General features: G+C 33.0%; 1 protein-coding gene across 1 annotated transcript in view; it reads right to left on the bottom strand.

The window, feature by feature from the left end:
- Nucleotides 1-250: 250 nt before the first annotated feature.
- Nucleotides 251-15,840, bottom strand: part of LOC149411790 (alkaline phosphatase, tissue-nonspecific isozyme-like) — a 306,816-nt gene continuing 291,226 nt past the window's right edge. The window contains exons 10-11 of the mRNA XM_089646240.1: nucleotides 9,994-10,124; nucleotides 251-466 (exon numbers count right to left, since the gene is read on the bottom strand). Coding sequence (XP_089502366.1) covers nucleotides 251-466; nucleotides 9,994-10,124 — 347 coding nt within the window. The remainder of the gene's footprint in view (nucleotides 467-9,993; nucleotides 10,125-15,840) is intronic.

Genomic DNA, 15,840 nt, shown 5'->3' with positions numbered 1-15,840 from the left:
CATTACCTTCATTGGCTCCGCTGTTTCTTAAATCCGTGCAATAAGTTGGTCATAGTTCAGCAAAAGTTGTGCGCGCTCAAAGGCAATATCTTCTCATGTTTCCATTATCTATGACTCCAACACAGAACTAGGCTTTGATTTTCACAGTTAAGAGCTTGAAAGATGGATACATGTGTTTCAAATGCATCTTCAGTAGAAATGTTGATCCAATATCGTTTTATTTCTAAAATTCAGTATTAAATTTAGTGACTTAAATACACCAAACTACTTGCCGTAGAAACACGACCACAAAACACCGCAGAATGCCTAGCAACGTGTCCAGACGTTGAATATGTCCAGAAGAAGGAGCGTTCCTCCTGTCCGAATCGTCTGCCATCACGCTGGATGCCACTTGGACCACTCCCGGAGTCAAGGGGTCGTGAGAGATGGGTGCTGGTCCATTTGGTACTTCGGGACATGATGATACCTGCAGAAAAACAAACACTTTTATTATATATTGTATACAAATATTAGAGCAGAACGAAGAGCTGGCCGTTAGTGATACGATATCAATCAGAAGAACAAATTTTCGGAACTAATCGAAAACTGAAGAATTTTCCTTTCCAAAGGGGAACAATTGATTCCCTTACCTTAAAGTGTTAAATATTGTACTCAATTTAAGTGTATAATATGTAATTGTGTTCTCTTTAATATAGAAAATTAGTTCTGGAAAGCTTATACGTAGGTATATAACACATGCATATTATATAAGAGAAAAGTCGAGGAACTCCGAGTACATGCCAGTTAGTTTACTATAATATTTGATTTGAATTATTTTAAGTTATTTTATTGACGACTATTAATTTCCTTATCTTCATGTTTGTAGACCTTAAATTTATATTTTTTGGTTGATGTCTGGGTGTTAATTCATAAATTCTACAATGCCATAATGTCAATGACTTTTTTGACGACCTTTGCGCATTTAAATATCATGTTGCTATAAATGAAAGAGACAAATCTTGTGTTTGTTCGTTGCATATTTTATAGGTGCAACTGAACAATTATCTTGTTTCATAATCAATATTAATACTTTTAGTTTAATATTAATACTTTTAGTTAAACAAAGAATGTATCTGCAGGAGTTCCACAAGGTTCCATATTGGGACCTACACTATATATAATTTATGTAACTATAATGAAAAAACTTTTCTCTTTTGTTAAACATTTTGTATTTGCAGATGATACGGCATTGGTCATATCACATAAAGATCTAAAAATTGCAATTGAACTCCTGCAAATTGACTTTAATCAACTTTGTAAATGGTCACATGATGCAGGACTATTAATAAATACTAAAAAAACCAAAGTTATGCACATAAGATCACCTAATGCCAGATTTCAATTTAATCCTAATATTATTTCTCATAATTTTAATTGCATCCATAAAAATATCCCGACTAATTGTAAATGTGAAAGTTTAGAATTAGTTACAGAATATGTCTATCTTGGTGTTACAGTAGATTGCTTTTTCAAATGGGACAAACATATTAAAAAAACCTGTGAAAGACTCGGATCAATTGCTGGCAGAATGTACACATTAATTTTTTTCCTATCAATTGAAACACTTAAAATAATTTATATGTCAATGGCAGAATCTATTATAAGATATGGATTAACCATATGGGGAAATACTAGTATAACCAATCTGAAAAAAGTCCAAGTTGTACAAAACGCAATTGTAAAATTACTAGTCGTCCCTAATATTTTTAAACAGAGACAAAATACACCGTTGCTGTTTCAGAGTGCCAAAATTTTACCTGTTAAGGCTATTCTATGGAAAAAAATCATAATTCAATATATATTTACCCCGCAGCATAAAGAAAAATTAGAAGATAAATACAGTACTAGATTCACGCGCAATGACGGGTTAATAGTTCCGAAATTTAATAATAAATACGGACAGAGAACGTTTGAATACAACATACCGAAGATATTTAATTTATTACCTGACACTATAAAGCAATGTAAATCTATGAATAAGGTTAAATATATGGTGAAAAATTGGCTATCGGAAAAAAATATTTACTTTAATTTGTATGAAAAAATTGTTGATTCTGTAGATATAAGATGTAAATTATAACTTATAAAATGTATATGAAACTAAACTTTAAGCACCTGTTGACAAGCCAATTCAATTGGCTTAGCAGGACTTGTTTGTTGATATGTATTAACTATTTATTCAATAATAAAAAAATAAAAAATTAAAATGTCATAAAAGATAAATTTCGCAAGTAGGAATGTACATCATTTTAAAATAATTTTTACTTTTTTTGGAAATTGTCATAGTTTTCAGTTTGCTTGGGTTTCTTAATTTGAATGGGCTATGGTTAATTTAGTTCATTGACCATGAACTTTGAATTAAGACGTAACTTAATAGGAAGGTGAGGAAAGAATGAACAAAAAATGCGATGGAATGATAAAAAAACTTTTATAAGAATAATAGCATCTCAATGTTCAACAGTATAAATAATATTGTTGTGATAAGTGAGAAGTTTCGCAGCGTAATTCGATATTGTTATCGTACTGTCAAGAATTTTTTTTTACTGTTTTTATTTTGACGAATGTTGTATCTTCAAAGAAAAAAAAACATAAAAGATTATCATCAAACCTGCAAGGGAGATATTTTGAAAATATATTATCTATTTTCATAAGCAAATCAAAAATCTTTAGATTGATTTAGATGAATTAAGACAAAATGGTAGTCGAAAAGTATTGCAAAAACTTGCCGAGTAGCAAAATCACAAAATACCTAAAAACTTACACAAAAAGAAACATTTGGAAATTTAAGAACTGTGATGTATGGTAATTAGGTTGAGTAGTTAATCGATAGATGGCGGTAGACATAAAGCCTACGCCAGGGCCCGCCAGATGACGCTAATGTATAGCAGGTACTGGCGATAGATATTATCGGCAAGGCAAGCATCTGCGCGCCCAGAGATTTACCTAACCTCGGGTAACGAACAGTTGTAGCTAGCCAGACAGGTTATTGTAACGTAAATAAACAGATTATTAAGAAACTTTTACTGATTATAAGAGTTCCTAACACCCGAAGTCTGCTTAAGTCAAAGAAAAGAATAATGTAGGGTAACTAAATATAACTACCGTTTTATAAATTTATTTAGATATGCTTTGTTGTGCTAAAACATCTATTCTGCCATGTGGTAGCTTAGGTAAGTCGCGGCGGTGACTACGGCAAAAGTTAAAAAAAAAACAGGCAAGTGTAGACCATAACATTCCATAGGAATGGGCTGTAAATAGGGTTCTGCACCATATTGAAACTAAGTACCTATTGTAAGATTTGCGGATTAAACATATAGTAAATTTGTATGCAGGAAATAAAAAAAAAATTAAACTCTTAGGACCTTTTGACTAAATAAGAGGTAATCGAGTCAAATAATAAATGAGTTCAATCAAAGAATTAAAAAAAAAACTATTACATTATGAAAAAATAAATATATTTGGGTTATCTCACAAGATTTCAAGCTATTCTTCATTTATTGTGATACTGAAGGAACTGAGAAGATGAAGAGCTGTAAAAAGGGTGGTTGAACACCTTCCCGAGTAATCAAAGTAGTCCCTAAACAAGGCTAAAGCCATTTAAAATATAACTTTTCTGAATGTTAGTCGCTTATCAGCATAGTACTGAGAGTATGTACCAGTCACCATCCATTATTTTTTTACTAAATATTATCGCAGTTAAGTGATATTGAACTAAATTTCCGTCGCAATACTTTAAAAAAGGAAACTGACATTCATCCATCCGTGAGGCGTTCCCAAAAAAATCACATTTTCCAAGGCAGACGTTTTACTTGATTTTGGCTAGGACATTTTTCGAGGAACTTTGGGAACGAAAAATAAAATCCTAGTAAGGATCTTTCTCTCCTCTTGTTAGGCTGAAAGATTGAATTTACGGTGAGTAGATATTCTTACGTACAAGATTGGCTCTAATGGGCATTTTACACCGTGCTTTTTTTCATATTGATATACTACGGAAACTATATTGGGACCATTGCTAAAAATCTTTGCTTTGCACGATTATTATTTTTATATATACGATTTCATATTTTGCGACCGTACCAAATCGTAAAAAATGGCAACATCTTGAAAATAAAAATATATCAAATGAAAGCATTTTTCATTTGCCTTTGCCGTCAACAAATCATTAAAAAACACACAAAATTCACAATGTCGAAGAAGTAACAAGTTCACAATCTGTAATAAACACATTTCATTTTTAATTTTTAGATTACCTTAAATCGTGAAACGTGACAAAGAAAAATCATAAAAAGTTTCAGTAAGCACGTGTTCATGCACCTGCATTTTCCGTTATAATATATTTAATTAAGAAATGCGAAAATATTCTGATTTTCACTAACACGTGTTCCGTCATCGTGATAATACATTATTTTTTTAATAAAAGTTTAACAGGAAACTTATTTATTCATTAGTTGGGCCTGTATTTCCGTTTTTAATCGGATTATGAACAATTTTAAGAGATTCATTATAGCAATACTCGTTTTATTATGTGCATCTAGATTTAACCTTCCAGCGGGCGCGCTGTCGTAAAATTTACGACAGACGCGCCATATCGCTTCCCCCACTCTTATTACTTAGTCGTAAGCATCGAGCTTCGAGCTATGCTAGAGTCAAATCAAACCAAATCAAATGTCAAACATTTACTGCAAGATATAAGTGCTTTTCTCAAAGTTAATTACGGTCGGGCAGTTGAACCGATAACAGAAGAAGAAAACAGAAGCTTTCCAAAATGCGGTGTTTGTCGGTTATGTGCACTGAATAAGAAAATATCCTCAGCATCAATGAAGTGTTGCCGTTGCCAGTCCTTTACATGCAAGAACCATTCTTCGGTTGAGGTGATTTGTAACAATTGTAAGTATGAGAATATTGTTTCTGATTAAATAAGTTGTTTTGAAATACTAACACGTTTGCTTCGTTTTTTTTAAGAAAATCAAATATATTTTTTTAAAGTACTGCCTATTATCATTTTTCATAACCTCAAAGAAATACCCTAACATTTGTGTGAAGAAAATACCACTTACATGGAGAAAACTCGAAGACGTAAAATTTACGACAAGCGCCCGCTCAAGGGAAATTTCTCAACGCGCCCGCTGGAAGGTTAAAGCAAGGATCCGGCAATGCTGAATTTCATTTCCTGTATGCGACCGAATCTTTCTGATTTTTCTTCTCAGAGTCGTTAATATTGTCTTCATTGATTTAATATTACGTATTATAATGTTTTGATCAATATTTTAAAAATAAATCAAAATAACCACGTAACATTTCAACGTCATAAAGTTACGTAAGACAATCACAAATGACAGATGACAGATATGAATAAATAGGTGATCATTTCAATGATAATTCATCACATCTTAAAAAAGGTATATAAAGCTATGGAAAGTGATGAAACAAAAACTTTATTAACTGGGTTATGTAGGTTAGGTTAGGTTAGGTTAAAATATATATTTTTTTTAATATCAGGATAACAACAGTTGCAAAAACAATAATCAAAAATGGTTGTTGCAATTATGAATAATTTTTGATAGAATAATTTTGGTTGGTATGTTGTAGCTGATTAGGCACAGTAAAGAAGGTGTGCCAATAATTCCACTTATAATTTTCAAAATAAATGTCAAGTTGAAAACAAGTCTTCTGTCTGAGAGCTGCAATAATTTTAATTCTTTCAGCTCTCAGACAGAAGACTTGTTTTCAACTTGACATTTATTTTGAAAATTATAAGTGGAATTATTGGCACACCTTATTTACTGTGCCTAATCAGCTACAACATACCAACCAAAATTATTCGATCAAAAATTCTTCATAATTGCAACAACCATTTTTGATTATTGTTTTTGCAACTGTTGTTATCCTGATATTTAAAAAAATATATATTTTAAATTAATCCATCTCATATTAAGTGTTTGTAATTTATATTTTTTATTGGTAGATTTACATACTATTACGGTAGTTGGAAAAATTTATATTATATTTTTACGTTATAAATAACGTGGGAATATTTGTCTTCTTTTAAAAAAAAATAAAATTTGGTCTGGTGAGGAAACAAAAAAGGATATGCACGTGTGAGTATTTTGCTATTGCGTTTATCAATCAAAGATCCGTCCAAACAAATCCGTTCTGCATATGTGTTTGAAAGACCTTTCCATCTTATCAAACCAATTTCATTATGATGATAATATTATTAAAATTGAAACAATTTAAAACTTTTTTTACACTTTTTGACTTTTTATAGCTCCACACGTAAGGCCCTGAGGAAAATAATTTACCTCATGGCCTATTTCATCTGTGGGGACGCTGTGTGGAGAGTCTTTTTAAGGAAATAACGGAGAATAAGTTTTGGGACCGTTACAGATATGAAGAGTTGGTAGGAATCTGGGGGTCAGTATGTTTAGGAGTGACGGACGGATTAATAGTTCTTTGATAATAAATGGTTCTTTGGGTGATTGTACCCACGACCGCCTCTCAATTTGTTGAAAGTAATTTAAATTAAGTTGTACGTCTTATGTAAGTTGATTTTTATCTCTGATCCTCTCAGGTAGTGGTGATAAAATTAACTTTGGCACAAATGACCATCATAAATCTAATCTCCCAGCGGTAATGGAAAATGTTTCAAATAGAGCTCAGTAAACAGATAGAAAGAGGAATATACGCGCCGGAATAAAATAAAGAAACTTTCCAAATAAAAAGAATCTCGCATCTGAAAGTACAAATGGACCCGACAAAAGAAAAACAATAAAAAATATGAAATACGTTAAAAAAATCTTTCACGAAGTCCACAAAACTGGGAGAAAATGTCGTTTGAGGAAAGTGCCACAATATGAGATTGTCATTGTAATTGCGTTTTCCCATTAGCACTAATTTTGTAAAATAACTTTTTCCGAGAGAACGTTCCGTGTTTTTGTTTACTTATTTACATCCTTACAGACTTATACAACGTCAAGATAATAAGAAATTTGGTGATTATGAATGGATTCATTTGTTAAGGTTTAAAATATATATATTGTGTTGTAAAACATTTTGACTACATTATTTAATACTCCTGACTAACATTCAGAATCGAAAAGTTGCGCGTTTTTCGAAATGTTTTTGAAACCGTTTTTGGTGAACAGATCTGAATAGTCAGGTAATTCTCAACCTTTCTCTTTCACATTTATTTCATCTCTTTCACAATTACTTCATCTCTCGTCACATTTAGTTTCACATAAAAAAAACATTGTGAAATTAAGATAACGTAGTGGCTTGAGCTTCGTTATTTAAAAAAAGCTTTTCTACGATAAACCACTATCACACTAATACTTATTTCCAAAAAAAAACTATTAACTCTGTGTAGAAATATGCGTTCTGTTTGATAGATTCCCCTAACTTAACAAACGGATCTTAAGTGCAAACGAGTCAAGTGGGAATGTTGTCCTTGTTTTACTGGTATTCAAATGGAAGAAGCTCCGAGGAACTAGCGCATTGCTACCTTCAGCACAGATGCATAAGTTGGGAAACACGCCAAACGCGTGCCCATCATTTGTATATGGTTGACATTTGTCTCATAAGTACGGGTCAATTTCAGGATTCGTTCTTGGGTTCAAGACCTTGGCTGAGGAACGATTTTGTCTCAGTGATTCCTTCCTCCTTTCTCTCCTCCACAAGGCATTCCCAAAAATGACATAGGCTGTGGTGACGGAAATATAATATATATTTTTTAATGATATTTTTTGAGCCTCCTGTGTGGAGATAACGTAAAAAAAATAGCTAATTATAGATTAGCATTTTTGTGACTGGATTTTATTTCTGTCTACAATAATTAGTTTCTAATTTTCACGAGTTTTCATTGGATATAATTTTATGTAAATCGATTTCTAGGAAATTCAAAACAAGATGTTTATTTTCAATTATGACCAGCGGGTGCTTATTTTATTCGCGTTGTGAAACTTGAGTTTGTAATTTTAGCCAAGTCGCCGAAACAGCAAATTGCTTATTAAAGTATGGAATTTCAAATTTTCGCGCTGTTAAGATTTATCAAATATTTTTAAAACTTGTAATAATTAAGTGTTTGAGATAAAAAAATCTATTTAAATTTTTTTTATTGGAATTATTTGAAAACTTTAGACTTTAGACAATGAATGGAAAACTTGGAAGTGGAAATTAATATAATAACTTCCCGACATCCAAACTCAAAGTCGGCAGATTGAATATCAACAATCACGCATACACACGCGGTCATATAGGCATTTTTCCTTACTTTTGAATGTACTAGGGTGCTAATATTACAAAAATGGCATTATTGATATTGTTGTAGCTAAAAACAATTTTTTACTGTTTTTTGAAAATTTGATATTTTGTATCTACTTGTTTGTACAGGTACAAGTTTTGTACAAAAAATACATTTCTTTAAATCAGAAAGTTTTTTAATCCATACGGACCAAATAATATAGTTAAAGACTATGTTATGTGATGTGTTACACAACTGTAGTAGTTATGAGGCATGATTTATTCGCTGAAGCGTTTTTAACATAATCACGTACCCGGGGCACACAATGCGTTCATAATAAGGGATTTGCTTATATTTTGTATAAAATAACATTATTCAATTAGATTGAGTTGTTATTATTACTACGATCTTGAATATATACTAAATTCGTAGAGCTGAGGTCTTAACCATGAAGATCAAAGAAAAAGAAAACAAAAACAAAGTCAAGTAACAACAAAATCTGAATGGCACAACAGCAAAGGCTGTGGTTGTTTATCAAAGCTGGTATGAATTTATCGTGCATTGAATATTTGGAAATGATCATTTTATTTTCCGCTAATTTTTGTGACATTTAAAATTCACGGAAAAAAATATTTTATAGTCGTGTGATAGCCCGAACGCTTCCTCGCTCTCTTCTAATACGGCATCGTAGATCTCCTATTGGTCACAGTTCACCAAGCAACGGCTCGCCTTTACGCTATCTACCGAAGGATATACTATACAACCAGCGGCCTACAAAAGCGAGTGCATGGCCTTGAACCAAACAGAGATTCTTAGCCGGTCATTGGCTCAAGATCTGATACTGGTAGCGAGATGTGTAGTCCCTTCCGGCGAGGTCTAAGAGAAGTCCTAGGCTCAATACCTGATACTGATAGCGGGATGTATCGTTCCTTTCCGTGAGGTTGAAGACTTCCTAGAAGAACTTTATATATTTCGTACATAGTTCGGATTTGACGCATTTCCGTGAAGTTTTTTTATATTCGATATAAGATATAGCTATTATTTATCCACAATTTCCCGATGACGGAATAAGGAAACTGATTGTTTACCTCCATCATCATAAACGTCAAGACTCTAATTTTTTTTAGTGAAATAAAGTTTAATTTAATTAATATGAATGACTCAGCGTTTGTTAGTACATAAACATATAAACACTCAAAAAAAATATATATACAAAACATAGAAAAAAAAATCTTTTTGTTATTGCCGGATCTAAAGAGAAACAAAAGCAAAAAGTATTTATCATGAATTATTATTAAACCTAATAAAAATGTCATTGAGTAAAATATATTATATTTTTATAGCAGGCACAGCTATACAGTCTTTAAGGCATGCACGCTACTGCAAAATGCGTACCTAAGGGATGCCTAAAAGTATACGCTGAACGAGTTATATAGGGTTGAATAAGAGAATGGTGGAAAAATCTAACATTTTACACTATGTATTTCTATGTTTTAATTATTTTTTAAAATCTTTTATTTATGTACTCCATTAATTGGCAGCATTCCATAATCAAATATCGGGTCCATGGTTCTCCACGCAGCGCAGGACCGCTGGGGAGGGAGGAGTGGAGAATCTTCGAGAAATTGGAGTGGGGGTCTCGATCTTCAGCAATGGTCTAAAGAAGAAAAGTAGACATCATAAATAATAAAAAAAATAAAAAAGTTTTGTCGTACCTGTGGCTGAGTATAGTTGTGTTGTTCCTCACACCTGGCAGCTTGCTCCCCCAGACACGCTATGTAGGCCACAGCATGAGGGATGTAACTCTGCTCGAAGGTCCCCGAGAAGAGAATTGTTGCTAGGGGACCTAGTGAAAACGAATACACAAGAGAGTCATCAGTCAGAATATCTTGGATGTAAAATGTAGGAATAGATTTTCAGAAAAAAAATCTTGTGTACGTGGATAAATGTGTAAACAGAATTTAAAATTGAAACAAAGCGGTTTTAAGACAAGGGGATCAGGTAATTCTAATGGATTGCTTAAAAAAATATTGGAATTGAAAATCTTTACGAGATAATGAAGTCATATGTGAAGGTAACGAAAAAATATACGCAACCTATCTAGTTACTAAATACGGTCTCCAGGGTTCCAGAAGTAAGCAGGTTATCGAAGAATTGCTAGGTACTGATGAGAAAGATAATTACGAGGTTTTGAAATGGGTAATAAATCAAGAAGAATAATATATGGGTTTGTAGTAGTATTCGCTAGGGCGGATTTCAAACTATCCGCTTCTTAAATAGTATTATTATTATGCAATAAAATGTGCAATAATTTTCAATCACTACCATGGGACTGTTAGGTGATTAGAAAATACTTTATTTTTCCAAAAAATAAGGCTGACCTTCTATAACATTGCTTTAGTCCATTTAGAAGTATTTATCTTTTGGTTTCTAGTTAGCCGCAGCATTGCACCAATAATCACTTATCTTTTCACTACGTGGTCAGCCTTTTTACGTTGAAGCTGCGCCGTTATTTGGGCAATTTCCGCTACGTGGGAATGGTCTGACAATTTCAACCTTTCTCTTCAGGTCATTGTGGGAGGAATTTATTTAGTCAATATCTGCATATAATTGTTATCGTTTTCCTATTAAACGCTCAAGTTTCTGTGCCAATGGTTACTGGTAGGATCGGAGATAATAGAAACTAAGGAGAGACCAAATAACACGTAGAGAGATAACAGAAACAAAGGGTGGTTTGGCATGGAAGCGTGCTGATTGTTGCCGAGTTACGACCAAACTGAACGGACTATGAAAGCGGCGCGGAACCACTATTATGCGTTTGGTGTGCATGTAGAAACAAAGGCTTGGCTCGCTGTTTGTAGATGATATTTGCAGTAGGGCTTTCAATCACTGGATTTTTTTTCAGAACCGGGATTACGGTACTAGAATCAAAGTGTTTAAATTCCTTAAAAAATAGGATTTGTAACATTTTTGTTTTATTTTTCAAGTATTTTAACTAAATTCTAAAAATTATAAAAATATTCGCACAAAAGAACAAAATTAAACAGAAAAAACATAATAGAATAAAAAAATGAATCAATATTTAGAAACATAAAATGTGATCTCAATTAAACCAAGTGTCTGAGATTTCATCATTTATCTTATTTTAGTAGCTATTTTCCCACATCCCAAAAAATCCATTCGGATTCCTCGCCGATATGTGGTATTGATTGTAAATCCTCGTAGCATTTCTCTAGGTTTAATCAACGCTGCGTTACGAATTTAAAATTAACAAGTTCTTTTTAGTAATATTTGATAAATGTATGGCAGTTTTTATTTTAAAAAGATTTTGGAATTAATTCGTTGATCGATAGTTCTATCGAGCGTTTTGTGTAGATACATATTTAAATTGACTACCTCTATAATTTCAATGTCAAAATCCGACATATTATAAAAACACCCAAAATTCAACCGTAGGTTTAAATTAATTTCTGCATAATCTTGATTGCCTTTCTGCAAAACTGGAACAAAGAGGATACCAACAGTCTGACGTTCATTAATTAGTACAGCAAACGACTCTTCAAATTAAAGAGCCAAACCACTCTTGCATAAATGTTTGAGAATGAAATAAATTGTTGTCTCCGCTGACAGTAGCGTTGCGTCACGAGTATGACGTCTGCTACTTAACACTGAGAAGTCAATACTTGTCTGCCTGAATAATCTTGGTGTAGTGATTCTGATTGATAATGAGTAACATTCGGTAGTCACAAGACTAATTACTGAATTTCATTCCGGCTACAATAAAAAATATTATTTCTAATGCCCCTATTACACGTTGGCCAAACGCATTGAGCCAATTCACGAATATTTTACAGAGATTTTAATCTTTTGCAATTTACTCACTATGCGCCCGTAGGGCTTTTACTTAGATATAAGTGGAATAATTAAAATACTGTAAGTTGCGTATTTTAGAACAAATAAGATGACAATAAACAAAGAATTCATACACACGTGAAGTAAAAATACAAGAAACATTTTTTTATAAAGATACAGTTATCATATAGGTTAACAAAGAAACAACCAACGGTTGTAATTGGTTTTTATTATAATCCACAAAATTCACCAAGTCAACATCAAACATGTCAATATCAAGTATTGATTTCCCACAGTGTGAAACCTCTGTATCGGAGAGTAAAATTATCAATGTAGTTGCGCTTCTGCATACTAGTATTGTGTATTTTTGTTCTAGTGGGTTTGTTTAAGTTTATATAAGTTGCAGAAGTTAAAAACAGTTTAATTTAGAGTTTAGCATTATAAATAAAAATTGTTAAAAATCACTTACTTTGCGCATGTCAAATTAACGCAGGTAAAATTATTGGTCGTTTTTTATGAAGCCTAGTGTTTTTATACCTTTTTCGCGATTTGGTAAATGTGACTAGCAAAATTTAGTTTTTCTTCTAAAATGATACCAAGATCTCTCATTTCTGTACTTGTTTCGGTAGAAAGTAAAGGCTTTGCACTTGGAGAAGCGCTGTAGACTGTAGTTAGGATGATATTTAATTTATTTATTTTTTGTGTAATAATATTTTAAATTTTAAATTACAAATAGTTGATAGTACTGACATCTCTGGTAGCCTTTTTATAGATTCAAATCTGTTACAGGGACGTGTTAATGAAACCCATTTACCTGGGTATATTTAAGCAGTAACATTTATTTTGGATGATGTTATTTGACGAGAGATGGCACTGCTAGTCCAGTTTTTGTCGATTTTTTTCGGACCAATGATCTGCGTCTTGGTAATTATTGTTGCGAATGACAGTTTAAATTGCAATGTGTGATTTCGCATTCAAAATTCTACTCTCTTGAGAGCTGGCTGCGAAATATTATTGTTTTCATGGTGTAAAGAGATAAATTATGGTGCTAATTATTTGCCGCTGCTGATCTGGAAAATAACCGTGTATACAGGATTTGAAGAGCCCTCAAAGACAGATGATATCTTCAGTAAGTTCTATGTTTTTTTATGTATTTGGGTGATTTGATGGATTGGTATTTGTTCACGCTTCCTGTATAGCGTGAATTTTGCAATCAACCTTTTTTTATATAGGGAATTGAATTTTCCTGATGGTCTGTGATATCTTACAAACCAGATAATCTATTTTCTACGACTAGTAGTATTTGATAATAAAAAAATCATGTCATTTTGGCGGAAAATAATAAATGGCACATTTTATCGTTGTAAGCAATTTATTCGTTTACATAAAAATACAGTGAATATACCTTCAATATTATTCAACTAAAATAGCCAATTCTGTGTTAGTTATTAGACTTGAATACCGCTCCCAACTACGAATCCCAACTGCTCCAAAACGTTTTGAGCCAGTGAAACTATATCATCGTGGGGAGGGAAAGGAAATGGGGAAGAAAAATATGGAGGAGTACCTGGCTATTCAGATCTAGTCACGAAATATACGGTTGAAGCCATTTAAAGCAACGTTTCGATACTCAATGGTGATGCGTCTTCATCTTTCACTCTAGAACGTGCCGCAAGTGTACTATGTATTGTTTTTTATTGTGAAATAACACAAATTAATTAAATAAAATTTACTTGCGCACGCTGGAATTTGAACCTGCGAATAACAAGTCGAGAGCCATAGCCCTCGTTCACGGAGGCCGTCAAATCTAGATGGATGCGGAAATTATCGCAGCCGCGGCAATTTATTTGTACAATATATTTAAATACTAATCATCGTAATTCGTAAACGTCAATAATCACTAACGCAATAATTAACACTACTGCCTCCACATAATGCGTATTGCAAAATAAAGACATGACGTGTCAACGCTGTTGACTAGTTAACGCTATGATTATTTGATGTGTTCACGAAAACCGCAAGTAATCCGGTTGACTGGCCAACATTGGCGGCCAACGCACGCAATGACCAAGTCCGTAGGGGCATTAGAAAAAACGCAACAAATATAATTTACTCAAAAATCAATATTTTTTTAATATTAACCCCACACAGGGGGTTCTGAGAAAAATTAATTCCCTCAGCGTCTATGTTATATCTTCTGATCACACTCGCCATGAAGCTGGTGGGCCAAAAAAATCCTCCACCAAAAAATTGAACAAACCTCACCCGTTAATTCACCAAACGTAGCGAACCACTTGGGGTGACCTATGGCAGAGGTGTTGGTTATCCAATAAATGGTTCCCGGGGCAGGGGCACCCAATCCCGTCTCCCAAATTAAAAAAATATGACCTGTTATCTGTATCCCAAGATATCAAGAATATTGTGCAACTACAACATGCTGCCAATAAAAATAACGTTTCGACGAAGAACCAAACCAACAAAAATCCCGTAATCCCGGGATTACGACAAGCGCAGCACCTGAATCACGGTGTGGAAAAAGGTCCGGGATTCCGGTTTTCGAGATCCCAAGATTAAAAGCTCTAATTTAAAGAAATATGAGTGAACGATCTTTGCGGCAATTTAGTGTGCACGGTTTCATACTGATAATGGTTAATGACCAATTTCATTTGTTTCAATTACCGTAGGTGATACGGGTTGAAGTCATTAAAAATGTCACTTTTTTACGTTTATCTGAAATAGTTTCATTACTTGCATTGTCTTGTGGATGATATGATTTCGTTACCGTTGAGTTTTGTTTAAAGTTGGATTTTTGATTTGTAAAATATAAAAGCAGTGAATTTAAAAGACATTGATTTTTTTGTTATTCTTTATTGTTGGCCTTTCTCATACTCGTTTTTAATGTTTGTATTTAACGTAATATGTTGAGGAAATTTAAGGAATTCTTATCTAAAATATTACGTATCATTTAAAGATCTGCTGTTTTTTTCTATACTCGTAGCATGATTGACTTCACTCCGCAAAATGCAAAAATTTACATTTCGACGGTCCTTACGTAAATTCGGACATCTACCAAAACTGTATTTTTGATTTTTTTCTACTAATTCATTTGAATACTACTCTTCCGCGAAGTACAAAACTAAAAAAATGTTTTTTTACTTTTTTAGCCAAAAAACTGACGTAAAAATGGACAAATAATGTTGCGTATATGCGGAAATATTAATATGTCAGTTTTTACGTCCGACGTCCGTCAAACGCATCCAGCCGCGGACCCTGAAAAAGTAACGGTTGTCTGTGAATTTATTACAAAATTTTAATAGATCTACCGAATTCAGCTAAATTCTACCGTAATTTGTAAAAATCAATCAATATTTTTTAAATGCAACGAAATTTTAGAAAATCTTCCGAGATCAGATAAATTATGCAATTTTATTAATCTACCCGACCCGATCGACATTAACTCATTCTCTCCCATAGGATAATGAAGGACATAAGAATTGTTTTTTTGGGCGTGTTTTGTGATCCTAATATTTGCACGATCGAGGCAGAAATTTCCAATACAAAAAACTCTGTTTACGAAATTCAAATGCTGTGGAGATCTTCGATGTCAGGCGAGAGTAAGTGTAGATTGGGCCAAATGGAACTTTTGTTTCCATTCAAATTTGAATAAAAGGCTCTTCTAGTTTTCTTCTTTATTCTACATTTCAAGGTGC

Source organism: Hesperophylax consimilis, chromosome 24 (assembly GCF_061612785.1).
Source record: "Hesperophylax consimilis isolate HC1 chromosome 24, BYU_Hcon_1.0, whole genome shotgun sequence".
NCBI lineage: Eukaryota > Metazoa > Arthropoda > Insecta > Trichoptera > Limnephilidae > Hesperophylax > Hesperophylax consimilis.
This window is presented reverse-complemented; position numbering and strand designations above follow the sequence as displayed.